The 27,875-nt window shown below is 46.4% G+C and overlaps 1 protein-coding gene across 1 annotated transcript; it reads left to right on the top strand.

Moving 5' to 3' along the window:
- Positions 1-1,810: 1,810 nt before the first annotated feature.
- LOC112992431 (alpha-2-macroglobulin-like protein 1) lies at positions 1,811-27,812 on the top strand. Its single transcript, XM_064521408.1, has 34 exons — positions 1,811-1,869; positions 3,748-3,931; positions 4,942-5,104; positions 5,985-6,037; positions 8,123-8,143; positions 8,572-8,731; positions 9,157-9,241; positions 11,159-11,270; positions 12,362-12,476; positions 12,839-12,948; positions 13,481-13,648; positions 14,799-14,886; positions 15,261-15,406; positions 15,710-15,859; positions 16,121-16,273; positions 17,364-17,448; positions 18,270-18,384; positions 19,111-19,336; positions 19,466-19,592; positions 20,161-20,282; positions 20,796-20,850; positions 21,456-21,539; positions 22,575-22,751; positions 22,893-22,974; positions 23,699-23,855; positions 24,194-24,268; positions 24,670-24,832; positions 25,299-25,513; positions 25,651-25,866; positions 25,968-26,092; positions 26,396-26,486; positions 27,188-27,256; positions 27,534-27,636; positions 27,772-27,812. Exons 1-34 carry the CDS (start codon positions 1,811-1,813, stop codon positions 27,810-27,812), a joined length of 4,095 nt encoding a protein of 1,364 aa, XP_064377478.1.
- The last annotated feature ends 63 nt before the right edge of the window (positions 27,813-27,875 follow it).

Raw genomic sequence — 27,875 nt, forward strand, 5'->3', positions numbered from 1 at the left:
GAGATAGAGACAGGGCTGAGCTGACTGAATGGGGCACATAAAACCTGCAACTTTGTTTTAGCTGCTCCAACCCTTTTTTTATTCTGCTTCATTGTCTGGGCATTGGATGGGCTTGATTGCTCAGGGTGCATGTTTCCAACAACCGTTAAATCCAGAACTTCAAAGGTGTTTGGGGTCTACTCCTGCAAAATAACTACTGGAGTCAGTAGGAGGCAGGATTCTAAATGCCTTTGCCATTATGAGCCTGTGTGTTGTTGTCAAAGATCCAGCCTGTACCATGGAACTGTTTTGGATCTACTGTGGGCAAACAAATGTCAGATGGGACTGTTCAGCAGGCACTGCCTGTACTTTTAGACCATGGAAAGAAACAAAGGGCAGCTCAGTGCCACAGAGAATGGTTCATGTCCCTGCTCCAGTTCCTGCTCATTTGTTTATCCAGGTGCGCTTTCACCTTTTGAGAAAAAGCCATTGGCACCAGAATTTCAGAGCTGAACAAAGCCCAGGGGAAAGAAAAGACATACAATTTTTTGTCTGCCCACTATGTGAAAAAAAGCCCCCCAGAAAGCCAATTTCCTTACCATGCATCAGTCCTTCCTAAAGAAAAAGAAAATAATCCCAGGACCTAAATAGTTAAGAGCTCTGTTTGGTACCTGAGGATAAATCAGTGATGTATTTTGGTATGAAATGGCTGTTGCATTAAAATAGAAGAGCTTCCTTACTTGAGTAAGAGTTTCAAGGACCAGATTTTCTTGTCAATTATGTTAGCATAAATCAGGGAAAAGTTCAGTGCAATCGCTAGAGTAACAGGTTTAAAAATAGCATGTGGAAAGTAGCTGCCAAATTAGATAGATAGAGTGTGTTGCCATTATCTGGGGCTAGAACCACACCGTCTTGCTAACTGAAGAAGACTCCTTAGAACTCAAGCCATCAAGTTATTGACCTGCCTGACCAGTGCTCGACCTCCATTTCCCTGCACTGTGTGTATGTAATTTGGCCCTATAGTGGAACACACAGGGATGTGTTATATGGCTGGAGTTAATTGTAGTTGTTAGATTTCCTATTCAAATTAAACTATCTGTAGGGAAGAGATAAGATTAGAATTCCAGCTCTTCCTGCTTTCTGTGCTCTCCTTCTGAATGAAGGAACACTCCATAAAGAGCAGGGCACTTTGCCTTCCTTTGCTAATCTTCTAGAATGAACAAAAATTGAGTTTGGGGCTATTTTGGGATTCAGTCGGCACCTTCTCTATATATACTTATTTTGTACAAAGCCCAGTCTCCCAGTAAAGACTGAGATCTGCCTAGGGAGCTACAGACTCAAAAACTTGGGGACAGTGTGACCGCAAGACTTCATTGCAAGATCCAGTTGAGTGCAGCTGTCAAGAGGCCGTGAGACAATCCATCTCAAGGCAAAACAATGGGATTGAGGCTGCAAGTGGGACAAGGAGCAGGGTCAGCACACTGAACAGGAAACAGGCTGTTGCTCAACAAAATAAAAGGCCAATTTGTCTGAATGCTGCTAGTCGATCCATGGGGGAGAGAGGGCACAGGAGAGCAGACAAGTTGGAGTCCAAAAAGGCTTGGATTGGTCAGGGAACATCCTGAATGGTACAGCCCTGTGCCTGGAGCACTATAAACATAGGAACAAGGCAGGAGAAAGGGAACTTTGGGGCTTCTCCTTGTCTCCTCCCTGAGAGAAACAGCGACAACAGCAGGTGGCCTGGTGACCTTGGAAGAAGCAAACACCCCACCTTCTTCTCTCCTGACTTGCCCTTAAGAGATATCCACCTCCCAGGTGCTCTCCCATGAAAATGTGGACTCCCTTCCTCCTGAGCTGCCTGCTCTACACCCTGGACATAGGTGCACAACCGTAAGTGACATTTCAAGATCTGGTGATTCATAGTTCTGATGTTGAGGGAGGGTCCAGGATGGCAGAAAGAGTCATGGGACCCTGCTAGGAAGCTCCTAGAAGGGACAGACATGGGATGGCTTGCAGCATGCTATAAGCCCTGTTATGAGCACAGCATGCCACAAGCCCGGTTATGAACACAGGCTGCTCCAGAAGGTGGGAACCTGTCCCATGAATATCTCTGCAGTACAAGAACTGGGTAAGGATTGCCAGTGCGAACAAGAAGAGTGAGGGACTCCTGTTTGAGGCAAGCTGAAGGGAAAGGTGTAGGATAAAGAGAAGAGCAAATGAAAAGGGGTGCAGCAGGGCTGGTGGTGGTTAAGCAGGAACCAGTCTGCCGCCAAGGTAGTTGAGGAGCCTTCTCAAAGCAAGAGGGTGGATCCTTTTTTGCTGGGTAGCTGGAATAAAGCTGTAGAGAACCTGTGATTCTGATGTGGGGTCAAAACAGACCCTGAGCCATAGAGAGCATTGGGATCAGAATTACAGAGCTGTAACCTCAGCTCTGAATGAACTACATGGCAGGTTTGGATTTGGATCCCAGCCTGAGCTTTGCAGCCCAGCCTGTCTCTCAGTCTGATAGTGCTATTCCCTTTTCCATTTGTACTGGGAACTCCTAAAGGCTGTTCCCTTTGCAGAGGCAGAGACAGTTTTTACTATGTGTGTTTCCCTGCACTACCATAGCATGCTCCAAAACAACGTACACACCAGTGTGACGTGAGCTGCATGCACTGCCATGCCCTGGGCTTTAATGAGGAACCCAAGCACCTCTGGTAAAGGTTGATGTTTGGGTGATGTGGACTGTGTGGGCAGTGAGACCCCTTCCTGTGGCACCTATGCAGAGTCAGATCTAAGTGTGGAGAAGCTTGTCCTTCCCTGGCTTTTCCAGGATGCTGGTCTCCAGTAATGCCCAGCTAGCAATGTCCATTATTTTGGGAGGAGCAACTGGCTGGTTTTGTAGAGAAGATACAGAATACGGAGTGAGAATGAGTGGGTGTTAGTCCAGGCCTGGCGATCCCTGTGGGGTGTGAGACTAAAGATATTGTTGGCTGCCAGAGGTCTTGATGACAAAATCCCAGAGTACTTAATTGGAAGAAAACTCCCAGTAGCTTCAAAACTCCTGGTATCTGGTATCTCACAGTGTGGTACTTCAGTAAGTCTGCCATCAAAAGACAGCGGGGGAGCCTCAGTGCCAGCCTTCTAGGAGAAGTGGTCTCCAGAGACCCTCTCCTCCATTCCCAGAGCTTTCAGCAACCCATGGGAATAAGGTAAGGATGTTGCAGAAAGCATTTGCCTGAGTGTAACTTGTGCTGGTCAGAACTGCTCATGCACTTCCCCTCTCATGCTTTTCTCCTGCTGGATGGTAGAGATAATGCATCTTTCTCCTGGAGAGCTGACTTCTACAGTGTAATTTGTCATGAAGAAAGTGTGTCATCTCGACACACTTTGTCTGATGACATGTCTTGATCTCAGTCACTGTTGTAAGCACAGCTCCATAGTTGGCTTTAACTTGGGCATGGTGAGCAGTATTTTTGCAGCAGCATGAAGCTCAGCATGGGGTGCAGACCCACCCAAGACCCAAATGCACTAAAGGCCGCTCCTGTAAGTGTTTCTCATGTATGTCGCAAGAGATTATCCCAAATTTACCATATCTCTCCCTTCCACCATCTCTGTGACTGGTTCACACTTTCATTGTTACTCTGTTCCTCTCACCCCAGCAGAACAGTTGTACTTGACCACAGAGAAGCGGTAAGCCCCCCTGCTTCCTCAGACCCTAAGGAATTTTTCCCAAGAGAGGGTGACACTACTTCTAGTATGTGATGTCTTGTTTCTCCACTGCAGGAAGTACCTGATCATTCTCCCAGCTGAACTGCCCTTCCCCTCTTCCCAGAGAGTGTGCTTGGACCTCCGTGGGGTGGAGAAGCCTATTCGTGTGTCCTTAACTCTTATGCAGGCGTCTAGCAGCCTCAGCCTCTTCCGCAAGGTTGTCCGGAACAACTGGATCTTTGAGTGCTCCAGATTTCAGGTCAGGGTCATTCTTGGCAAGCAGCTGTAGCTGGCAGCTCCCAGTATGCTCTTTCAGCTCGTGACTCCTCTCACCAAAGAAATAAAGTAAACAAGGACGATAGCAGGAGAAAGGGCATGGAAAGGAGTGAACACAAATTCAGGAAGGGTGTTCAGTGGGAGCCCAGAGCCTCTGCTTCCTACCTTTGCCAGTCCATATACCATTCCTGCTGGGCCTTTCACAATCCACTCTACTGGCAGAGTTCACTGAGGAAAGGGCTGCCTGGCTAGGCACCCAGGGACTGAGAAAGATGGAGGAGCTTAGAAGCACCCAGATGGCTGCTATGTAGCTCATTCTCTACCCTGAGAAGAAAGCACTGTCACAGGGTGCATCTGTGAATCGAACAGCTTGAGTGCTTCACTTGGAGAAGAACCAGGCCTCACATTTCAGATAGCCTCCCCTCACATCTGATTCTCTCCAAGACTCTATTTAATTACTTTAAAATGTGCTGGAGGCCTAGGAAGGGCATGGGAGTGCGTGCACAGAGGCTCAGCAGAGGGCTTTTCAATCTGTCAAACCCTGAACCCTTTTTTCTTGGCTTGCCATGAGGAGTAAGAGTGTATCTCAGTCTCCATGACACATACAGTCCTGAAACTGGCCAGAAAACAGATTTCTCATGAGCATAGACCTCTTCTTCCCTTGGTTTGTGTCTTCCCCAGCTCACTCCATGCAGACTGTAATAGTGACCCTGTGAAGGGGACAGGCACGATCTCTGTGCCAGAAGAGGCTCCCTCTTCCCCTTCTCCAAGGTCTGCCCCTGAGTACAAGCTGATGTCCCCTGTACTTCTGTACACACAGCCCTTTAGTCACTGAGGGAATGCACTGTGCTGGCAGCAGGCAGCCTTCAGAATAGGCCGGGGAAGGAGATGGCCTCACAGTGCAGGAAGAACAAGGAGAAGAGCATCTACTTTGATGCCATCTTGTCCTCTACTATTCTCTGCTAACCTGCTGGCTCCTCTTTCCTGTTCTAGGTCCCCCAACCTGCAGGTTCCCAAGAGGCGGTCACTGTACAGCTGCACATTTCCAATGGCCACTACTTCAGTGCCAAAGAAGAGAAGAAAGTCCTGATCCGTAGGTCTGGCACAGGCACCTTCATCCAGTTGGATAAACACACTTATAAGCCAGGACAGACAGGTGAGCACTCTACATGGGGCACACCTGACAGTTCCCCTACCTTGACCTGTCTGGAATTTGTTCCAGTCTTTTCCCTGAGGAAAGTGCTGAGTGCTTTGTGCCACATTATATCTGTGGGGACAGAGGGGGAAGCTATGCATGACTGAGGCCCATGCTGCCTCGTGGGGTGACGTATCTGTTCATCATTTCATCATGTTTTAGGTGAGGGAGGAGACTGGCAATGTCAGCCTCAAAAGCTGTAGGAGCAGAGCTGGCTCAGAAGAGTGAACAGTCCTGAATTTGCTTTTCTCAAGGATTTAGTGTCCCAGTCAGGGCCAGGTAGGACTGGACTGCTCGTGCTGCAGATGAAGAAACGTAAGTGTAACTCAGGGTGTAGCCTATGAGAAAGATTCCAAATGTTAGGTCAGCTGCTGTGCTGCTGTGGGAGGGCTGAAAAGCTAAGGTATTGATTGCTGCTGCTATCAGGAGACACAGCATGAAAAAACACTCTGCACACTCCCATCTTTCTTCCAGCAGCAACTTCTCCAGATTTCCAGGCCTGTGGCACAGGTGAGGAAGCAAGTATGCCTTTTTAGTCCCCTTCTTTTGTCTGTGGCTCTGAGCAACAGCCTAAGTTGCTCATAAGTGGAGCCACTTTTAAGTGGAAAGAGACAATCAAAAAGTGAGACAAGAACATTACATTTTTCTGCATATAGGGAGGGAAGAGAGCTATGTGCAAGGCTAATCAAATGATAAGATGGGGTCTACAGAGCAGTACTTGGGGGTACTAGCAGAGCTGGTGGGGAGCTGTGTTTTTCAGGATGAGGTAAGTACAAGGCAGATCTATTTCTGATGTAGTCCGTCTTTAGAATGTGCTCTTTTCTTCAATTTTCTCCTTCAGTGAAATTTCGAATAGTGACATTGACTGAAGATTTTGTTCCCGTTAACAGCAAGGTAAAGCCCATCTGAGTGGACATGAGGAATTTTCCAGATTTCCTCTATCAATTCTGTCTCCTCTGCCAATTCCAAGCTGTGAACACTGAGACAGTCTGAGTGTTTGTAATGCCCAAGATAGTAGACACTCACCTGTTACTGAATTAAATTGAAACAACATCACCCATTTGCTGAGTGCAAAAGCCTGGCCATATTGTCATCCTCGCAGGACAGCTGCTGGCTGGTGGGAGGCTTGAAATTGCTGCTTGTATTTGGAGAGTGTGCCAGCACTCACTGCTAGCTGAGTTAGTTCAAGGTAGTCCAGAACTTGCATGCACCTGTCCCCCCTGCCAGAAAAAGCAGGCAGGGCTTTTGGGGGAATCTGCAGGCTGCTGGCTGTAGACACAATTACTAGACAAATTGCATGGAGAATTAGCCAGGACCAAAACTCTTTTCCTGCTGCTCTGAAAAGCCCAGCTTTTTGTGCAGTGCATTGTATCTAAGGGTGGCAGGATATTCTGAAGTGACCTATGAGGCATCTGCAAAATGTCAAGAAAAATTAATTGATATGGGAAAGAATATTCATGAAACTATTTAATTATTAAAAAGAGAAAAGATAGAAAGCAGTATAACCAAATTACACTGAACTCTTACTGGCAGCCTCTGATTTTCCTCATGCGAGGGGAGCGATAAGTGGCTTTAGTTGCCAAAGGCTTGCATATATGCTAGCCAGGAAACTGCAAGAGTAGCATCCTTCTAAGATAAGCAGTTATACCTGCAGCCAGTAACTATAGCTATTTCAAATTCCTCTGTCCTGAAGCAATTAAAGGAGAGCTAACAGGAATTCATGCCATGACTAAATACTGAAAGGCACACAGGGGCAGGGAGTTAAATCATATCCCTCTAGACTGAATTAAACAAATTTCCTCTTTTTGGAGCGCCTGATGAGGGTCTAGGATCATGCACTCACTTTCTCCCCCTGACAGAGAAGGCATCTATCTTACGTTAGTTAGATATCAGGGTAATAACCTTGTTATTTGCCAGAGTATGAATGTGTTTAGAGTAAACAATACATTTGCTTCCATGCCCACAATTGGTAAGATGGTTTATGATATTTCACCATAAGTATTTGATATCTATTTGTGAGTTTAATAAAATTAGCATTATAAATAATAATGCTGTGAGGAAAATTCAAAAAAGAGTAATGTTTAATCAAAGCAATATTGCAGCATTAGAGACATAATATATAATTTGCAAATTAGATTGGTTGGAGATAAGAGGGGTACTATTCACTGGCATGTTTTGTTCTTAGAACTGACATTGGATTGCAGTTAGCCTGCACTTTTTTTGGTTTCAGTGCAGAGCTGCCTATAGTAACTTGTATGAAAGCTTAGAATGATGAATAATGTGAATTAAAAATGACCTTCTGTTTACAGACCAGTAACATTCTCCAATTCCCTGCCCCTGCCTCTGTGTGCCTCACTGTCCCAAATCCCAAGCCCTTCACCACTGTTGCCTCCCGGCTGATAGTTGCAGTGACGTCAGTACAAACACAAAATTAGGAAGCCTAGAAAGGCTGATGAAGTATGTCCTGCTTTTTGCCTCCCTGTTACTGTCAACCAGAGTCAGCAGTAATTCATATCTCTAAACCTTGTCTTCTAGGCCAGCAGTTTTAGAGAGAAGTGTAGGGTGTATTCTCCCAGCAGCTAAGGCAGTGTTCCTAATATATGTATTACAAAACTGATGCCTTTTAATATTTGTTGACTTGGAATGATGATATTTGTGAGGCTCTCTACTTTCTCCCCTTTAAAAAAAGTAAATTATAACTTTTGTGATCATAGAGTAAAGCTTGAAAATGTCAACCAAAGTGCATCCTAAAATTCAGGGATCAAAAAGAAAATACAAAGAATAGCAAAGATTTTTATGTTGTTGTTTTTTCTTTATTATTTCAAAGCCATTCTCCTGATTTCTGTAGAATCAAGCTCTTTGTAGTGTAGTGTTTGGTATAGGCAATATTGTCACAGCACATGGATTGTGTATGCTAAGTTTGTGTCTAAGTTGCTATATTATGACAGTTTCTAACATTCCATTCTGTTTGCTTTGCAGTACTCAGTGGTGGAAGTCCAGGTGGGTGTATCAAAAACCTCAACTGTTATAAGGAAAGATGCTTCAAGATGGATACATATGCAGTTTTCTTACTAAGTATAAATTACTTTTCTTAGGATCTGTGCATACACATGGATCCAAATAGCTATCCAAATATTTCTGGAAACAAGCCTTTATTCTTAAATAAGACTAGAGCATTTAAAAGTCAGGAGCTTTCGTAGTTTCTTTTTAGATGTCAGTATAAAACAAAGTAATCCAAAAAAGATCTGCTTGGTTCACCTCTGTATGTGTAGAGAGTGACTCAAGTCACTTCAGAACCTTATGAGCCAAAGCAGCGGGAGTCTGTGAAATTTTGAAATCTCTGAAACTCTTTGAATCCTGTGAGCTCTGGATACAGATTAGCAGAGGTTGCTAATGACTGTCTTTTATTTCCTTCCCTCTGACTGCAGGACCCAAACCGAAACCGAATTGGCCAATGGCTGGATGTGAGACCAAAACAGGGCATTGCAGATCTCTCTTTCCAGTTAGCTGCTGAACTCTCCTTGGGGACTTACACCATCAGTGTCATGAACCCAAAAGTGTCCAGTACATTTCAAGTGGAGGAACATGGTAAGATGGAGTATGGAGGACAAAGAATTGGGTGGGAAAAGTTAGTTGTGTCTGTATAGCAGAACAGGTCGTCGAACTGTAAGATTACTGTCTGAGAGCTAGGAGTGAGTAGTTCACTAGTGGGCAATATCAAAAATACAGACAAGGGAGATTGTACTGGAGAGTCCTGAAGAAGGTATCTAGTAACAACTAGGCTGGCATGAAGTGAGAATTCACTAAAAACCTCTGTGACACTGCTCATATGGCAATGAACAAAAGAAGGTTCTCTCTTTGGTTTCCCTGTTTTTAATTAGTCCTAGCTTTTATCTCATGAGCATATTCCTTCATGGGACTCCAGTCTTGTGTGAATGCACTTGTCTCTTTCTTGATCTCGTGTCTAGGTAGTCTGCTGCCTTTGATGGAGTAACTGTGATTTTTTTTTCCAGAGTTGCCAAAATTTGATATTTTCTTCGAGAGACCGGCTCAGATTTATGCTTCAGATAAAACTCTCCCACTGCGTGTGTGTGGCAGGTGAGGAGGCTATTCAATGGAAAAGGAACAACTCATCAAAACCTTGTGTGTCTTTCCATATCTCCTCCCTTGAACACATGAAGGAGGAGAAATGGCTCCAGAGGAGCCAAATACAAGTGGTTCTTTTGAAGAATCCCAACTAGGGTCAAACTGTTGTGTTCTTCCTTGGGGAAGAGGTATATGAGCTGCTCTTGACAGATACCACCTAGCTACAGGGAGACATCCTGGGCAAGAGATACCCTGCTGTGGAAGCCGTGTGCTGGCCTTGAATGACCTTAGGCACGGTAAAATGCATGTCTGATACTGGATTGATCCGCTGAGGTAAAGGAGCAGGAACTTGTGTTTTCTTTGGAAGGTTAAGCTGTTCCTTCTCACTTACATGCTGCTGAACATATTACCGTCTTAGGAGTCATGGGTGGGTTTCTTTAGTTTTCTAATCATTAGCAAAAACTGAGTAGATGAGAGTGTGAAGGAAGATGTCCTCAGAAGGTGTAAGCACCGAAAAGCAAAGGAGAATGATCTGGGAAGCATTTTCCAGACAGAAAAAGGGGCTTAACTGAGCCCTATTTGGGGGCTGGGTTGTCTGGAAACTCTTGCTGCCTCTTTGCTGCTGGATTGACAACACTTCTCATCAATTGGAACATTTAAAATCAGATCCTATGGAACTCTAGTAAAAAAAAGCATAGCACTCGTCATGCCCAGGGTGGGCCATTGGTGTCTTCCTGCAACTAATACTATCAGGGAGCAGTAAAAGCACATTAATCCATAAGGGATGACCAGACAGGAGCCAAGCATGACAGCAAGGCAGGCAGGAGAAATGGCCTCACTGACAATGGTGCAGTCCCAGAGTATCTGAGCAAGAAAAGTAGAGCAGGCCTGATGATGGAAACCAGGCTTAGAGAAGAGACAAGATCACCAGATGGGTCCATAATGATGAGGCAGGTCTGAGTCAATCCAGGAAGTCAAGTCAGTGAGTCAGTGTGGAGACCAGTGGAGTACATGGACTGGCACAGGCTTACCTACAATGTAGCTCAAAGTCTGGAGCTTAGATGTAGTGAAGTGGGGAAGGCCCTGATGAGGCTCCTCACAGCTCTTGCCACAAGGTTACACAGCTCCAGCATATCAGATGGCTTTAAACACAGGCAGCCAAACCCCTGCGAATGGGGGAAGGAGGTTGTAGATCCAGTTGTGTACCCAAGGCTCCAGCAGCTACTTCTGCAGAGGTTCATACACTTCTGCAATTAAAAGGACCTGTTAACTGTCACATGGAAAACTGGTGTTCCAATAAGTTACAGCTCTTCAGACCTTAGAGCATGAATTCCATCCTGGCTCTGCCAACTAGCCTCACTGTCTCCTGAATTACAGTGACCAAGGAGTCAGTGCGACAATGAAATATGGCTTCTGATTTGGATGATGGATGGGGTGTCTGCACTGTGAGGGCAGAGGCACCTGAGTTGGCTCTGCTAAGGCTAGCACCAACAGGGAAAATAATGAAGCTGTATCAGTGCCATGCACTTGCTGTTGATGTCTAGAGAGAAACTGTTTTCTTCTGCTTTCACACCTGAGCTGGTATCTCTACTGGGTGCTGCTACCCGCTCTGTGGACACATCAACTCAGGTCAGCTCTCTGCTTCTGCCTGCATTTCTGGGACAGCAGGCACCCAAAACTGGGAGAGCTTTGGAGTGTGTAGGCCCTTTCCTGTTGGTGCTTTGTTTCTCCCTTTGCTGGATGCAGGACTGTACTATTGAACTCCTCAAGTACAGTGTGTTGTAATTTTGTTTGTGACTGCTTACTAACTGCATTGATACTTTTATCAGGAAGGCCACCTGTGAGTAGCAGTGGATTCAGCACAACACACAACAATTATCTTCCTCAGTTTCTCTCTGCTTGACTGATCCTCTGATGTTTTCCTTGCAGGTATCACTATGGGAAAGCAGTGCAAGGGACCATGAAGGTCACATTGTGCCAGAAAGCGAGGAGGCGTCCTCAAAATGTCAGCAAAGATATCTGTAGGGAATATAGCGGTCTGGTGAGTAAGATTCTGGAAGATACAGGGGTAGTGGAGGGCACCACAAAGAAGAATGTGTCAAGGGATTTGAGAAACAGAATAGACTGCAACCCAATTACTCATTTAGCCGAGGTTTGGCAACCTCTGTAGTGTATCTGTAGACTAATAATTAATTGATTTATTCAATTAATGCAATTGATGTTGCCCAGACCAACTGACAAGCCTTTACCCCTAAAAGTTCTTCTTTTTACACTTTGTTTACAATGGTAGAGAAGGAAAAAGAGAAATTTCATGGAAAAACACTAAAGTTATATTTTATCTGGAAAGAAGAGTAACTAGCCACGAATTGATTCAGTGTAAGAAACAACAATTAACAGAGCTTTTGCAGGTGCAAAAATACCCTGTTAAGGTGAACCCAGCACAAGGATGCTAACGTATCGTAGAGACATGCTTAATTCCACAGCCAGATCACAAAGTCTTTTTTATATCTTATTTCTGCCTTTCTATCCCTGAAAAAGCATTTCATAGCTGGGCTTTTCGCTTCTACAATATAACTGGAAACTTTTTGTGCTTTATGATTTGTCATTATGATCTGTTATGGTGATTGTAATCTTCTACTTCTGGAGCTGATTAGTTATTTTGAATATTCATTTGATTCTGCAGTTCTTTTTGCTAGAATTCTTAAAATACACCTATATTTGCTCTGTGATCCAGTTAGTGAAGTTTTCAATTTTCTATGGAAGCTGGAAAGTTAAAAACATTGTGTGATATATAATTTGTTTTGTACTTATGCAATATGAATTATATGTATATTTATATATAAAAAAGAGGATTATATATATATGTGTGTGTGTATATATACACGGACACATGTAGTGTAAAGTTTATATATATATTTGGGAGGGAAGAGAGACAATGAGTCTTTAAGACATAGGAAAAAAGTTCTCTACACGTTGCTAATTTCAGCATCCTAAATCAGTCTAAGGCTAGACTCTGGGGCTGCATTATAACTTGTTGCAATCAGCAGTTATGACAGAATGACTAATATGGTGTACTTGTAACACATTCTCTTCTCAACAGCTTCAAATAACTTCTATCACTTTCCATTGCAGACAGTGAACAAGGGTTGCTTCACCACTTCTGTAAGCATGACAATCTTTAACCTGGCACACAGTGAGGAAGACAGCAAGCTCTATGTAGAAGCCGCTCTTCTGGAGACTGGCACAGGTACCTGGGGCTTCAGCTTACAATCACATCGTGCAGAGAAAGTGCAAGGATGAGAGGCACCATCACAGGACACAGTGAATGCGCTTGTTCAGGGAACTTGCTGTACCCACAGAGAGTAACTCTGCCGACAGCGGGCGGATGAGATGTGGCTGGGAAATGCTGAGTGAGGCCACAAAAGGGCTTGAAAACATGTTAACTGAAGGAAGAGCTGCCACAGGAACAGCCTTTAGACATTTGAAGGGTGCTGGCATCAGGAAAGAAGCTTGAGTCACTCCAATTATACGGTCTGAGAATAACAAAGTTAAATTAAACTAAAGTGGAGTAGTCTGACCTTGCTTCCCTTATACTCCACATTCCAACAGGGGTGCAAATCAATGCCTCCAGCCAAATCCCCATCTCCAGGACAACTGCAAGGGCCATGTTTGAGACACCAAATGCTTACTACATCCCTGGAGTACCCTACAGAGGGAAGGTGATTTTTCCATTGCTTCCTCCCTATCCCTTAATGTGCCAATGAATTTAGTGTCTAATAAATTTTGCTGACCCACACCATTTCTGACTGAAACTATCAGCCAGTCAGAAGCAGGGTGCATGTTTCCCCATCGCAAGACTTTGTTGCAGAACTTTACCTTACAGTGTGTCACATTACTTGACAGCACAGTGGAGTGGTGTGTCTCCAATTGCAGCACTTCAGATTCCCTGATGTAATTTCACCTCAGGCTTCTGCTGGGAGCAATAAGTGATTTTGCAGGAAACTTTCTGCTGTTGACCTGAATTCCACATGGTCTAGCCACACACACCTTTGGGAGAAGACAGTTTTCAGCCTCTCTCAGTTTAGTTATAGAGATGAGGAAGTTTTATAGGCCTCCTGCCTTCCTGGGGAGCAGACTGACCAGTAACCTAAACAGTAGGTCATGTGTTTGTCAGAGGGGGGGAAAGTTTTGGGTAGGATACTGGAAGGGACATCTGACTTTGGCTTTTCTGCCCTTCCCTGTTGCCACCAGATTAAGCTACAGGATCACCATGGAAATGGTATGAAAAACAAAAAAGTTTATCTCGTGATAAAGTTCATGAGGCGTCGGTTTATCAAAATATATATCACAGATGGCAGTGGGAGAGCATCATTCAACCTGGACACAACTGCCTGGAACAGCTCCTCGGTCTCTTTGGAGGTAAATCCCACCTCTACGTACATGAAAGTAAAGACCTGAGAATGCTGAAGCTCTGCTAGTGCCCCACACTCCTGCCCTGTAGCCCCCCTGCCAGTTCAGCCCTGGGTTCCCCACAGCTCTGCCAGAGCAGAGCTATGAGGAAGAGACTGTGCAATAATCTTTCTAAAAGGAAGTTGATGACAACCTAACAAAGCACTGGAGCAGAAAACTCTTCTGTCTTGATTTCTGTATGTCTCTGGTCCCCTTGTAGGGAAGGTTCACGCTGGAGGATCTTACACACACACCTCGGAAAACTGGCATCAATTACACAAATGCTTACCATCACCTGCAGCCCTTCCATGTCACGACAAAGAGCTTCCTGGATATACACCCACTCATCGGAACACTGCCCTGTGGGCTGAAGCAGAGTGTCCAGGTGACATTCACACTCAATCGGGACGACCTGGGAGAAGATACCAGCCGTATAGGCTTTGCATATTATGTGAGTGAGGGTTGTAGAGAACAAGGGGGAAGTGCAGCACAGACGGGACAAGCTCCCAATGAAATGTTGAGGGTGTAATTTAGATCATCGCTGGAGAGATGTACAAGACAGACCTGTGCTTGGAGAACTTGGTGAACTCTAAATGGACAGTTCAGCCAGATTGATCTTGGTACTGGGGTGCCCTGAGTCAACTCCATGGGTGGGAGGAGCATTCTGTCTCTGCGGCCCATTGGCCCCTTAGCTTCTGCCAAAGCTGCAGTGGGAACTGGGAGCATGCTGTATGTTGTCAGACTCTCTTTCTCTCTGGAAACTGGATGGTGGGACTGCTTTTCACAGTGGTTATCAAACACCTGCTCAGTGGAAGAGGCTTCTGATCTGCTCTGGAAACCTGCCTACTAGAGGTGAAATGCCTTAGATCTCTCTTCCTCTTCTACAGGGAGCCCACTACCTACCTGTTGTCCTGACTGGACAGATCAGAATCTGATACGTTAAATCTTCTCCTCCCACACTGTAAAGTCTGCAAATCTGCCAGCCCCAGGTGTGGGGCTAGACTGGACCCACCTGGTTTATTTCTTTGGTTGCTTGAGAGTGCAATATGCTCACAGGGCGCGCATTACTGTACTCTGGTGACAATAGCAGTTTTCTCATCCGCTGTCCCTCCTCCCTCAGGTCACTGGGAAGGCTGGAATTGTTGTCAGGGGCCAAAGGAGTGTCCAGGTTGGGAAGCTGAACAGTAAGTCTGCAGTAACCTGGTTCTGTGGCTGACTAAAGGAGAACAGTTGGGGCTGTTGGGTTTCTAGGTAGGACAGTGGAAGTTACCCGAGTTTCTCTTGAATTCTCTCCAGCTATAGCCCCTGGGCAGTCAAACAACAGGATAGAAAGAGACTGGGGAAGCAATTAGGAGAGGAGAGGGTGGAAAAGATGGAGTGAGGGAAACAATAAAGGAAAGAGAGACTGGGGAAGAATTGTGGAGTGATGGAGCACATGGGCTTAAAGAGTGGAGTGAGAGAGCAAACAGAGCAACAGAAAGTGTTCGTTTGATGGTATGGGATTATAAAACAGAACAAGAAGGAGGCCAGAAGGAGATCTTAGTGAGGCAGTGATGAAAACACCTTGTCTTTCCCTCCTCAGTGTTGAAGGGCTCATTCTCCATCCCTTTGACCTTCACTGCTGACTTCACCCCATCACCTTCCTTAGTGGTGTATGCCATCTTCCCCAATGGAGGGGTGACAGCTGACAGCATCCAGTTTGATGTTGCCTTGTGCTTTGAAAACCAGGTGAGACTCACACCTACGGCTGGGGAAGAGCTGATGAGGAGTCAGCAGGCCTGTGGAAGGGAGAGTCCCAAATACTTTAAAGAGACAAGTGGGGAGAAGAGGAGAAGAGGATGTCTGCAGCACAGTGCCCAGGAACAGGGAGAATTTCCGTTCAGTAGTGACTTCTATTAATAGGAATGGTTGAGCAGGGAAGACTTAACCCTGGTCTCCCTCTCTGCTTTGCCACACGTCTATGCTGCATGTCTCTCATGCCATCTCTCCCTCTTTCTCTCTCATATTTGTTTTCCTGATGTGTTGCTGAAGGTGAAGGTGACTTTCATAGCTAGAGAAACCCACCCAGGGTCAACAGTGCAGCTCCAACTGCAGGCAGCCCCTGGCTCCATCTGTGCGGTACAGGCAGTGGATGAAAGCAAGTTTCTCATGAGGCCAGAGAGAGAGCTGACAAGCCAAATGGTGAGTGTCTCTGCAACTAGGCAAAAAAAACAGGACCGATAGTATGAGCTGGAGAGAGGAGCAGCGGCTATGGCAAAGGGGGCTGGAGGCTACTGGATGACAAGTGGGTCTTTGTGTGGAGAACAGGTAGATGTAGGAAGTGGGGTCTGCCTAGAGAAATAAGGGGAATAAGTATCTGTGCTGGGGGTGGGAGCAGTGAAAGGAAGCATCTGGAGGTATGTGTTTTCTGCCTAATTTTTCCTTGTCTGTGAGTCTCCCTAGGTGTATGGTTTGTTCCCTGCTATCTACCGACATGGGTACCCTGCCCAGGTAGAAGAGCACTCAAATCACTGCATTCAGTCTCAATCCATGTCACCTCTCCTGCAAGGGAAATCACAGCATTCCATTCAGCCCGACATCTTTAACCTCTTTTGGGTAATTATCTCTGACTTTTCCCAGAGCTCTGGAAATTATGAACACTTGAGACGTTTTTCTCCCCAAATAGTCTGAGAAAGCCCTGCCTTCCCCTGGCAACCCCTGCTCTTTTTCCCAACCTAGCTGTGCTGTCTCAAGAGAAGTCCAGTCCCATTATGAGTATGAGCACCTGTGTGAGCATTCACCTCTCCAGCGAGGCAGAAAGCAAGACGATGAGATTCTGGACCAGCAGAACCCAGCATTTTAGGTCAGGGAGTGAAGTGCTGAGCACTTACCTCTGATATATGTGTCTACACTGTTAAAGAGAAGAGATGCAGGGAGTGATCCCAAGCAATAAACCACTGATTGTTCACATGACTTAGTTGTTAGCATGCTCTCTGGCATGCTGTTTTGGATTTTTCCAATTAGATGTCTTGAAGGCAGATCTCCTCTAGACTGGGCAAGCCTTAAGCAGTGCCGACACAAGCCAGGCAATGCCATTTGGCCTTAGGCCTGGGAATCAGACCTAATCCTCTATTATTTTGCAATGGAGACACATCATAGGAGGCTCTGCTATCTGGTGGGGCTGGAGAGAGCACACTGTCAGTGCCTGGGTGTGGGATTAAATCAGGGTTCTTATGACTGTCTCCACTGTCCATGCCATCAGCACAGGGACAGCACCTGTGTTTGTGGGCAGGCCCCCGTGTCACAGTCCCAGTAGCAGAAAGAGGGCGTGCTTCCCATTGCTCCCTTGTATGACTCCAAAGGGCAGATTTCATCCAGCTATTCCCTCCAGTCTGTACGAGAGATGGGGGTAGGGGAGCACTGACACCTCTCCTCTGTGTGCTTGCTTGAGAAGAGCAAGATATCCAGCTGGCACCCAGAAGAGAGGCAGTTGTTTAGTGCCCTCCTAAGAAAGAGAGGATCAGGGAGGCTGTGCCATAACTCCCTGAACACTGTGTCTGTTTGGGCCAGTGCTACTGTGGACTCCCCAGGCACCTGGCTGTCCTAGCAGTACTTCTCTTCAGAGTCATTTTTGAAGAGCAGTGGCTGCTCTTCCTCACTCACAGCTGCTTTTCTTCTTCCCCTGACCTCCTTCTTTTTCTAACAGAACATGGGTCTGAAAATCTTCTCAAACCTTGTAATCAAGAAACCGACTAAGTGCTTTCACCGGGCAGATAGGAAGCCCACCGTGGGTGAGCCACACTTTCAGTCTGCCCAGTTTCCAGGACCTGAGGTCACCTGGGTGGAAGAGCCCTCTGATCTCTGGGGTTTGACGGTGGTGGATGTTGACAGTCTCAAGGGTAATGGATGCTGCTGCCATAGCATAGCTGCTAGGTCCATCAGCCCTCAGCAGAAATGACTGAGTCCCTATAAAAAGAATCTGAAGAATGTCACTACTTAGATGTTCCCTGCTGTTAAAGGATGGTTTTCCCTTTCCTGACACAGACAAACCCAAGCATAGGCCAAGATCTTGAGGAGAACGTTTCTCAGTGATTATATCACAGGCTGTGCTGAGGCCTGGCTTCTGTTTCCACCTGTGTACCTTACTTTGTGTCTCAGTGTGCGCCGGATAATCATACCAAAATGGCTCACGTGACTAGTGATATTTAAACCACTGTTTTTTACAGAGGGCTGGGATTTTTTTTGCAGACAAGCAAATGGGAGTATTATTATTCCCAGAATGACAGAAATGTTGGTTAGAAGGGCCCTCTGGAGGTCTCTACTCTCTCTGGTGCCAACTCTGGATCAGATCAGCAGGGGCTTTGCCCAGCCAAGTCTTGGAAACTTTCTACCAGTTGCCAGCTCACTGCAAGCTGGTTCTCCTGCTGCCATTGTTTCCTTCCTATTTTCCTTCTCCCACAAACTCAGCCCAATTGCTTGTGTATTCCCATGTCATACTCTTCCCAGGCCTCTATTCACTGCTTGCTCTGCCACTTGCCCTAGTGCTAGGCTATCTATCATTCACAGGTTTCATCTGTCCTACCCTGATGCGAATCATCACTCTTTCTTTCAGGGGGGACTTCTACAGAAGAGCACAGAGTTTCTAAGAAACAACCTCAATCCACAACTGAAGGTAGACTTCATGAGTATTTCCCTGAAACTTGGATCTGGAGTCTGTTCTCTGTTGGGTGAGTGATGCCAGACTGTAAGGTGTACAGAAAGATAAACCCTTTGTTGTTAAGTCTTGGCTGACTCGTATTGGAATGAAAGCCACCCATAAGGGTGAAGAGAGGTCTGCATCTGAATGCAGGGTCTTTCCTGCATTTATAGTGCATCAGAATGAAGGACTGATAGACTTTGAGGAGCAAGACTCAAGTTTACACATGTTTAGAAGAGAGCAATGCTCCTTTGGTTCAAGATCAGCCCACCAAATATCCTCTCTTCTCACATTGAAATACACTCTACCAGCTTCCCAATTTGGCATGAATATCAGCTAAATTTGTAGCCTCTGTTGCCACAGTGCTTGGATTGGGACTGATGAAACTAAGGGGAGATGTAGTCCTGCTGATTTCCAGGACATACTGTTGTTGACTGAGTGTAGAGAGCTGGAGTGCTGAGACAGTGTCTTGCTCATGGAAACACTGCCACTGAAAGCATTTAAGCAGGATATATGGCTTTGGGGAACAGATTGCTGAGAGCTGCCTTGCTTTGAGTCACTGGAGTGGAAGTTATCTGATACAGTAGCTGGTCTTCCCTCCACCACACCTTATTACTGGAGACTGGCCATTGGTGATAGACCAGAGGTTGATTTGAATCTAAGGATCTGTCTAGCTCCCCTCACCTGGGACCATGAGCCCTTCTTATTGCAGTGGGGTTGACTGAATTCCTTCATGCTAGTGCTCTCTTTTTCTCAGCTCCAATGGCAGCAGGAGTGCCGTAGTCACAGTGCCTGATACTGTTGCTGAGTGGAAAGTCAGGATGTTCTGTTTGGCTGGGAGAGGCTTTGGCCTCGCCCCAATCACAAGCCTCAGGACTGTCCAGCCGTTCTTTGTGGATGTGACATTGCCATATTCTGTGATCCAGGGAGAGACCTTCATGCTAAAGGCTACTGTGTTCAACTACCTGCAGCAGTGCATACAGGTATGTAACTGTGATACAGGTAACAGTGTATGGTACAGGCCTCTCATGCCCTCCGGTTTTACAAGCATATGTGGCAAGTTATCTCTCCTGAGTTGCCCATTTACTCACCTGCATCTGTCACTCCCTCAGATCCATGTGGCCCTTGCTAAATCCCTAGACTTCCAGGTGGAGCAGTGCAGGACCTGCAGAGACAAAGAGTGCTTGTGTGTGGAGGAGTCCAAGATCTTCATGTGGAATGTGACAGCAATCCAGCTGGGTATGGCAGCAAACATGGATGTGGTGGTGGAGAATCCTAAAACTGAAGTGAGAGAGGGAGTGGAAGGTCCACTGAAACTGACAGGAGCTTGTGTCCTCTGGATATCAAAGTTTGTTGTTAGTGGTTCAAGACCCTGGATCATCACATATGCTTTCTTTCTCCCCCCTTGGACAGGCTCATCAGAGAGGCCAGGAACTAAATGTGGAGAACCTCTTGGGGAAAGAGCTGTGGGACCAGGTGGGGGAGGGGCTACACTGGTGTGTATGTCTGGTGCTGTGCACCAAGTGCGATGGGAAGGGGACACTGGGGACCAAGGCACTGCTGAACCTTGTGTTGTTACTATCACATGTATTGGACCAGAGTCACTGTTGGTGAAGCATTATTCAGTTCCCTCATGCTTAGGGTGTTTGGACAAGCCATCGACACTGGCTGGTTCACCCTTACCTGTCAAACCACTGAGGCTATGAAAACCAGCTTCCTGAAGCACATAGGATCACTATCAGTTAAAGCAAATATACTCCATTTGGCCAGAGGCAAAAGAAACAGGCTGTGTTAATTTATTTGTCAGGGACTCTGAATATCACAGTCAGGATTGAGTTACTGGATGCCACGCCACGCTGTGGGGACAAGAAGCCCTTGTCATCGACCATGAGGCGGAAGCACACTGTGGTCAAACACTTGCTGGTCCGGGTCAGTATGAGAGCAAGCTCGGTTCTCTCCCTGGGTATGAGGAGCCATGTGATCCCTATTCCTCCAAAAAGAGAAGCTGAGCTGGGCTAAATGTTTTTCTCTCCTCTCTTTTTGGCCACCATTAGCATATCAAGGCTTTGATTCAGTTTGCCATGTTCTCTCCAGGATCTAGCTAAGCGTTTTCCCTTCTTGTAGTACTCTTTCTTGAGCTGCACCCATACATCATATTTGTACCACTCCCTATACATTTCCCTGCCCAGTCATCCATGTACATGAGCTTTTGTATATGTACACCAACCAGAGAGCCACCTCCCTTAGGCTTGCTCTTGCTTTCTTGAATAGTACAGCAGACAGCATCAGTGCAGCCCTGCAAAGGTGATGAGGATGGAATCCCTGACAGCTTGGGCAATAACCAGTGAATTTAGACCTGAAATTGCTCTGAAATTTTGTTGGTATTTGGAAATAATGTGTGTAATCTTGTTTTTCCTGTCCCATGTTCATGTTCCTGTGCAGCCAGAAGGTGTGCTAGTGGAGAAGACTTACAGCTCCCTGCTGTGCCCAAGAGGAGGTTTGAGGGCAACTTGGATGGGTCCTGCAGCCTGAAATCACTAGACATGAAAGTAGAATTGAACTGGGGGTGGGGGTGGGGGTGGTGAGCTCATGAATGAATGCTTGCAAATGTTTTCACGAAGAAAATTTCTCAAAAAAGGATAAAAAATATTACTTCCCTACTTGATGTCCTATTGAATTTGCTGCTGAGTATAGGTGGAGAACTCCTCCTCTGTAGTCTCCTTTCCACACTGCAATCCCTGGCACTCCCCTGGGGCTTGGCAGTCACCAGGAAGAGCACCTCCTGCCATACCGCCCTGTCCCTGCAACATTGCAGGTCTCCCTAGGATGTTCCCCTACAGAGTGAAGACCAAATGTGAACGTAGCAGTTTGGTGAGCCCTCAGTCCGGCCACTAGCTCTCATGTCGTTTCTAACCTGAAAAGTTCTCAAGCAATGGAACTTGATGCGGTGCCGGGGGCAGACTTTAGGGAGTTGCCTGCATTGCCAGGATGTAGGCAAGCAGGATGTAGGCAGCATCCCATTTGCCTGTGCCAGCATTGTCCCTCTAGTTAGATGCATTTGGCTTGTTTTTTCATCCAACTCCTCTCTTCTGTGGTTATCAGGAAACATGGCTGAAAACCCTGTGTCCCTTCGTCTCCCTGCTAATGTAGTAAAGGGATCTGCCAGGGCTTCCATATCCATCTTAGGTAAGTCATTTCTGTTGTGGGCTCACTGACTTCTGTTACAGATGAACATGGCTTGACTTGGTGATGATGTCAGGGATCCATTTGACATGAGACTGGTCAAAAGAGAAGATGCTAAGTTTCTATCCTCTGCAAGGTTTGCCAACAGCAGGTTTTCAGATTTTTGGATTAGCAACTAGGCTTTAATGGGAAAGAAACCTGCAGGGGAAGATGAATCCTCATTTTCCTGGCTAGGACTTTGGAACAGAGATTCTAAGTCAAGGTTTAACTGGCACTTCAGGAGTTTGGCTAGCTCTGTGTAGATACAATCAGCAAAGATCATAACCATCTATCTGCCTGTTAAGTTTCACTGCTATAATAGAAGCTCCTGGAGAGAAGAAATCCTCCTCAGTATTACTAAGTTGCAAAAGCATTCTTTGGAGAAGCTTCCGGGAACAGACATGCTTATCATTCAGTCCACCTCTTCGTACTGGGCCCATGCCAGTATTGATAGGAAGCTAGGCCTGGCATAAATGACCATAGATATTATGCAACAGTCCCAAAGGAGGGAAGAGGTTACAAGGCTTTTCTGTCTGGGTGGGGGACAGCTTAATGCTATCTGACTAGCACTACCACTGTCTTACTGACATTTTGATACTTGACACATGGCCACGTAGAACAGGCTTCACAGCCTTTTATGCTGAAGACCAGAAACAACTCAACCTTTTCCTAAGTGCTTCAATGTTCATCTGAATAGCAGCCCTGCTCATAGTCATTTACAAATAGTACTTGTTATGGCAGGAGCCCTTTGGAGGACAAAAGCTAATAGGGGAAAGTTCCTCAGGGACTCCACACTATGGCCATCCTGTATCACTTCCCCTAGACTGGAAAGAGGCAGAACAGTCACAGCTCTCCATCCTGTACTCTGTTGTTTTCTTCTCTTTCTTCTGCTCTCCAGTATATTCCTCCTGTGCAGAAATAAAGCACTAGTGTCCAATGTCTGGCTGAGGAGCAATTCAAATTGTGCTGAGACTTGCTTTGTTTCTTACCCTTGGGTAGGTGACCTCATGGGGATGGCACTGCAGAACCTAGACCACCTGGTGCAAATGCCCCATGGCTGTGGGGAGCAGAACATGGTGCTGTTTGCCCCCATTGTCTATGTGCTGCAGTACCTGGAGAAGACAAGGCAACTGACCCCAGAGATCAGGGAGAGGGCGGTGGGACTCCTGCATAACGGCAAGTACAACAGACCTGCCTTGCTCCACTGCCTTCCTCTGTGGCCACCCTACTAATACCCTCTACCCTTACACTCACTATCTCAGTGTTGACCCCCTCCATGTTACTGTGCTACATTAATCACTGTTCCTATCTCCCCAGGGTACCAGATGCAGCTTCTTTATAGGCATAGGGATGGGTCCTACAGCGTTTTTGGGCATCAGGATGGGGAAGGGAACACTTGGTAAGCACTGGAGACATCCCCTGCTCCTGATTTATTCTGTCTGGGCCAGAGCAGCTGATGTGTCTGGGCATAGCTCATAGGATAGATGTTCCTTCTTTTGGATGGAGCCCCTCAGGAGCTCTGACATGGAGACAAATTGAGGGAGAGCCACTTAGAAAAAGAGTGAGGCAGGTCAGCAGAGATTCTGGGAAACTGGAATATAAAGATGTGATCCCATAGAGGTGAAAGATCTCTTTTTCCCTCTGTGGCCATACTGCTGCCCCACACAGAACACTGGATTCAGCTATTGATGTCCTGTTAGCCAAAAGGTGTATGTATTGAGTGGGGGAAGATCAGGGAAGAGCAATAAAAATCATCTCCCAAGGGAGGGAGTTGCTTGGGAGAGTCTGGCTTGGCCCTGTGATATCTGGGCTGGGAGCAATGAAGAAAGGAAGGAAGAAAATGAGGAATCCTGAAATAATTCAAGATTTTCTCTAGGTATTTGAGAGAGATGATGAAATGACTGGATAAAGTACTAGAGCATAACTTTGTGGAACTAGGCTGAGGGAGAAGAGCCACTTAGGTACCACAGTCCATTTCCACATTTAGATTGCCTTTCTGTCTGAAATTGACTCTTTCTAAACACCCCACTATGTCAATGTTAACTTTAGGAACAAGCATGGGGGAAGCATTTGACTTTGTCCTTGTGTGTTTCTCTTTCTCTCACAACTCATCTTCTTCCTAGGCTGACAGCTTTTGTAGTCAAGAGTTTTGGCCAAGCCAGAAAATACATCTACATAGATGACAAGAATGTCCAGGATGCCTTGCATTGGCTGGAGCAAAACCAGCTCCCCACTGGCTGCTTTGCCACCAAGGGGAGACTTTTTCATTCCTCCATGAAGGTATACGAGAACCAAGCCAGGCAGCATACCTGGGGACTGGCTGGCTGGATATTGTGGCAACAAAGGATTATGGGGATCACAAAGGATCCTGGAAAGTCAGTCCTGCAATCCATGTAACCAGCCCCATAGAAAACAGGGCATGAGGCAGTTCTTAAAAGGACCCACCGCATGAGCCCTTGAAACACCGCTTAGATAGTGAAATTTGCTTCAGATCCTAGGTTGATCTGGGAGAATGCACCTGAGAGCCTTAGGGACTCACTTCTAAGAGTCTCCAAGTGCTATGGTGTGTCTGTGTTAGGCTAGAATTCCACATCTCTGGTGACTGATTCTCTTCACAGGGTGGTGCGAATGATGAAATCTCCTTAGGGGCATATGTTGCTGCAGCACTGCTGGAATTGGGTCAGCCACTTAAGGTGAGCACACTCCCTTCATCTCCTGCTCTGCTTTACTCTCCTACACCTGGGCCCTGTATGGGGAAGAAGGTCATGATGGTGGCATTCCTCAGGCCTAGGTAGGGCATTGCTGTGAGAGAGTAAATGTATGGCCAAACTATGAAGTAATTCCTCAAAATGGTACAACACTGGCATGGAGTGATGGGAGTTGGTTAAGGAACAGTTGTGGCTATTTCTCGCAGTGTACACTGGGGCTGCACTGCCTGTTTTATCAAAAAAAAGTGTTTAATTTAGTGGGTTTCTCTGGAGCTACATCAACTAGATGTAGTCTGTCCCCCTGGAATAAGCCCCATGAAATCAGGGAGGCTGCCCTGCACTTTGCCCCTGTATTAGCTTGGCATATGTGTCTTCTTCCAATGCAGGGCAAGCTGATGCAGAATACCTTCAGCTGTCTGCAGCAGGCAGTTCACAACATCACCAACATCTACACAGAAGCTCTCCTGGCCTATGCCTTTGCCTTGTCTGGAGACTATGAGACAACCCAGGAGTTGCTGTACAAGTTGGAGGAACAGGCCATCAAATCAGGTGCTGACTGCTTGTTGGGGTAGGGCCTCTCATTCAGCTGCTGGGATCTGGAGTAATGTATCCAAGCAATATATCCCAGCTGCACCTAACGTGGCAAAACCTGGAATATGTTAACCTATGCAAGAAGCTTGCTGAGGAAAAAACTGCACCTGCTGTCCTTGTATTTGTGCACTAACTGCACTGTGTGACTGCAGATACAATATGTTATTGAGCAAGCTGTGAAAGTGATTTACAAGCAAGTCTCCTCAGCCTGGAGGATTTCAGGATCATCCTGAGGGAGGAGCTAGAAACCTGTGAACTAGGACTAGGTGAAGCCCTGGAGAATAAACCGAAAAAAGCAACCCTGGCTGGAGTCCAAGGAATAAGTTGAAGGAGCCATGAAAACACTATATTTCTTCTTTCCTATTTCTAGAACCCCAAATTTCATTCTCTCCACATAGTCTGCATGGTCTTTTTTCTTCCCCAGGAGGACAAATCCACTGGACGCCCAAACCAAGCTCCCCAGCTTCCGCAGACTTCTGGCCTAGGACTCAGTCAGTGGACATAGAATTGACAGCCTATGTGCTCCTGGCCTATCTCTCAAAGCCACGAGTGCATGCAGGTGACATGACAATTGCAGCCAGTATTGTGGCATGGCTGACCCAGCAGCAGAATGCCTACGGGGGCTTTGCTTCCACCCAGGTAACAAATAGCTCCAGGCGTATTCATATGCTGTTGCACCTGAAGTTGGCAGGATGAATTCTCTTAAGGTCTTCCCTTTTAAAGTTGGCTTCACAGAGCTGATCCTCACAGAGAGGTGACTGTCTCTCCATCTTTAGGACACAGTTGTTGCCTTGCAAGCCTTGGCAAAATATGCAGCAAGGACATTCAGCACATCAGGCCAAGCACTTGTGAGGGTGAAGTCCCAGAGGGGCTTTGGGAAGACATTCCAAATCACCCGCCAGAAACGGCTACTGTTGCAGCAGGCAGCACTGACAGAAGTCCCAGGGGATTTCTTGGTGCAGGTCCATGGCAGCAGCTGTGTCTTTGCTCAGGTAAGGTAGTGGGATGAGAGAGGAGAGGTGGAGGATTATTCCTCTTCTCCTCACATCTCATGTCCGGCCTGTCTTTTCCACTTCTGATCCTCACCCTGCAGACAGTGCTGAGGTACCATGAGCCTCCCCCGCGGACCACCACAACCTTCACTCTGCATGTCAACACACAGCTGACCAACTGTAGCCAGGCCAATATGCGTGTCCTCACCATCCGTATCCTTGTCAGGTGACTCCAAGGATCATGCAATTCTCCAGCAAGCACACAGCTCTACTGGGGGACAGCAGCTGGGAAAACCTCAAAGCTGCAATGGGGGGACCATGCACTTGGGGCAGACAGGCTGGAAGGTGAATTTGGCAGGTGGAAGGGATGATGACGAAAGGTGATGGCTACCTCCTGTGAGAAGAGTAGTCCTGTCTTGGCCCCAGTCCCAGCTGGGCTGCTTGGCTCAGGGTCCCGCACACAGGGTATGGTGGTGGAGGGAAGGAGGAACCAGGAAGGACCCTCTGACAGTTTGATCTTCTTCCTCAGCTATGTTGGGAGCAGAGTCACTTCTAACATGGTGATTGTGGAGGTCTCCCTGCTGTCTGGCTTCATCCTGGCTCCAGGATCCAGGATGTTGGTGAGAAGCCTTGAATCAGAAAAGGAAGAACTGTAGTAGATGGGTCACACTGCTTACAGCTGTTGGTAACTGCCCATTTCAGGCTGTGATGCAGCTATTAACATGAACCCTTTTACTGCTGAAATTAAACCAAAGTCTCTCATTTCCCTGCAGGGCCCCCCAGGGTGGGCTATGGGGGTTCAGGGGTGGTTTGGGGTCTCCCACTGACACTGTTATGCCTTGGGACAAAAAGAAGATGTGCTCTTAGGTGTGCTAAACACCAGGATTTCTTTATCAGAAATTCTAAGAAAACAATCATTTTAATTTGAGCCAAGAAGATTTTTTTTTCTAATTCATGAATGAAACTGAAAGCTGAATTATTTGCACAACCCCCAGGCAGGTCTTTAAGAGCAGTCTGGCAGACCATGCTATAAGCTAACGACAGTCTTTACTGGTGCCTTTACCTGTTTGCTGACCAGTGTATCAGTCTATGTTTTATCCATATGGCTTTCTGTCCCCAGAATGAGACACTCTTTAACAGAGCAGGGACAGCATAGTTCATCCCTGAGATGAGGCTCATGAGGGATGTTCCCGGAGGGACTACAAAAGATACAACCACTAAAACCTTTGTGCATGAGAAAGACACATTGTACCTTCAATCCAGCAGGAAGCCCTAAGGAAAGAGCTTACAAATTTCTTTATGTTATTGTTTCCTGTCCCAGCTGCAGCACAAAACCATCATTAAGAAAATGGAAGTAAAAGCTGATGTGGTCTACATTTATCTGGAAAAGGTAAATGGGAACAAGAGCATCAGGTGGGAGCAAGAGGCCAGAGGACAGGAGTTGTGTGGGAAGCCCAAGGTTGGACTAGCAGTGGGGCAAGGACACTGGTAGAAATGTGTGTAGAAGAACCTTGCCTAAGTTAATTGTTATTTGGTTAGCATTTTCTATTCCTAACATACATCTATTTCTAAAATTTAAAATTTATAATGGATTAGAGAGATTTAGTGCAGGAAAGATGAAGATGCCTGTATGATTAACCTTGCTAATTTCTTTCCGCCTCTGCAAGCTCAGTGATGAATCTCAGACTTTCATTCTGCAACTGGAACAAATAATTGAGATGAAGAACCTGAAACCAGCCAGCATCAAAGTCTACGATTACTACCAGCCAGGTTGGCTGCTGATTCCTCTGCTACTCTGGAGCTAGGAGCTGGGTTCCTAGATCTCTGGCCTTGGCTGGGACATTATGTGCTCTTCTCTGTGCACATGCATGTGTGTGTAACTGTCTTCCTCATTTCCTTTTGCAGAAGAGCAAGCCTTGACTGACTACAGTGCTGTCTGCAATTGAGGTAGGCAGCAGGCCCCTGTGACACACTGTGATAGGAACAGTGGTGTTGGGAAATTATGGGTC

This window comes from Dromaius novaehollandiae, chromosome 1 (genome assembly GCF_036370855.1).
Source record: "Dromaius novaehollandiae isolate bDroNov1 chromosome 1, bDroNov1.hap1, whole genome shotgun sequence".
NCBI classification, from domain to species: Eukaryota; Metazoa; Chordata; class Aves; order Casuariiformes; family Dromaiidae; genus Dromaius; species Dromaius novaehollandiae.

Bases quoted from the DNA above. Each gene is read 5' to 3' on its own strand.
- LOC112992431 (XM_064521408.1), top strand. From the start codon at position 1,811: ATGTGGACTCCCTTCCTCCTGAGCTGCCTGCTCTACACCCTGGACATA. The intron at 19,337-19,465 runs GTATGTAACTGT...TCACTCCCTCAG, and splicing joins ACCTGCAGCAGTGCATACAG to ATCCATGTGGCCCTTGCTAA. The intron at 19,593-20,160 runs GTATGGCAGCAA...TTTATTTGTCAG, and splicing joins TGTGACAGCAATCCAGCTGG to GGACTCTGAATATCACAGTC.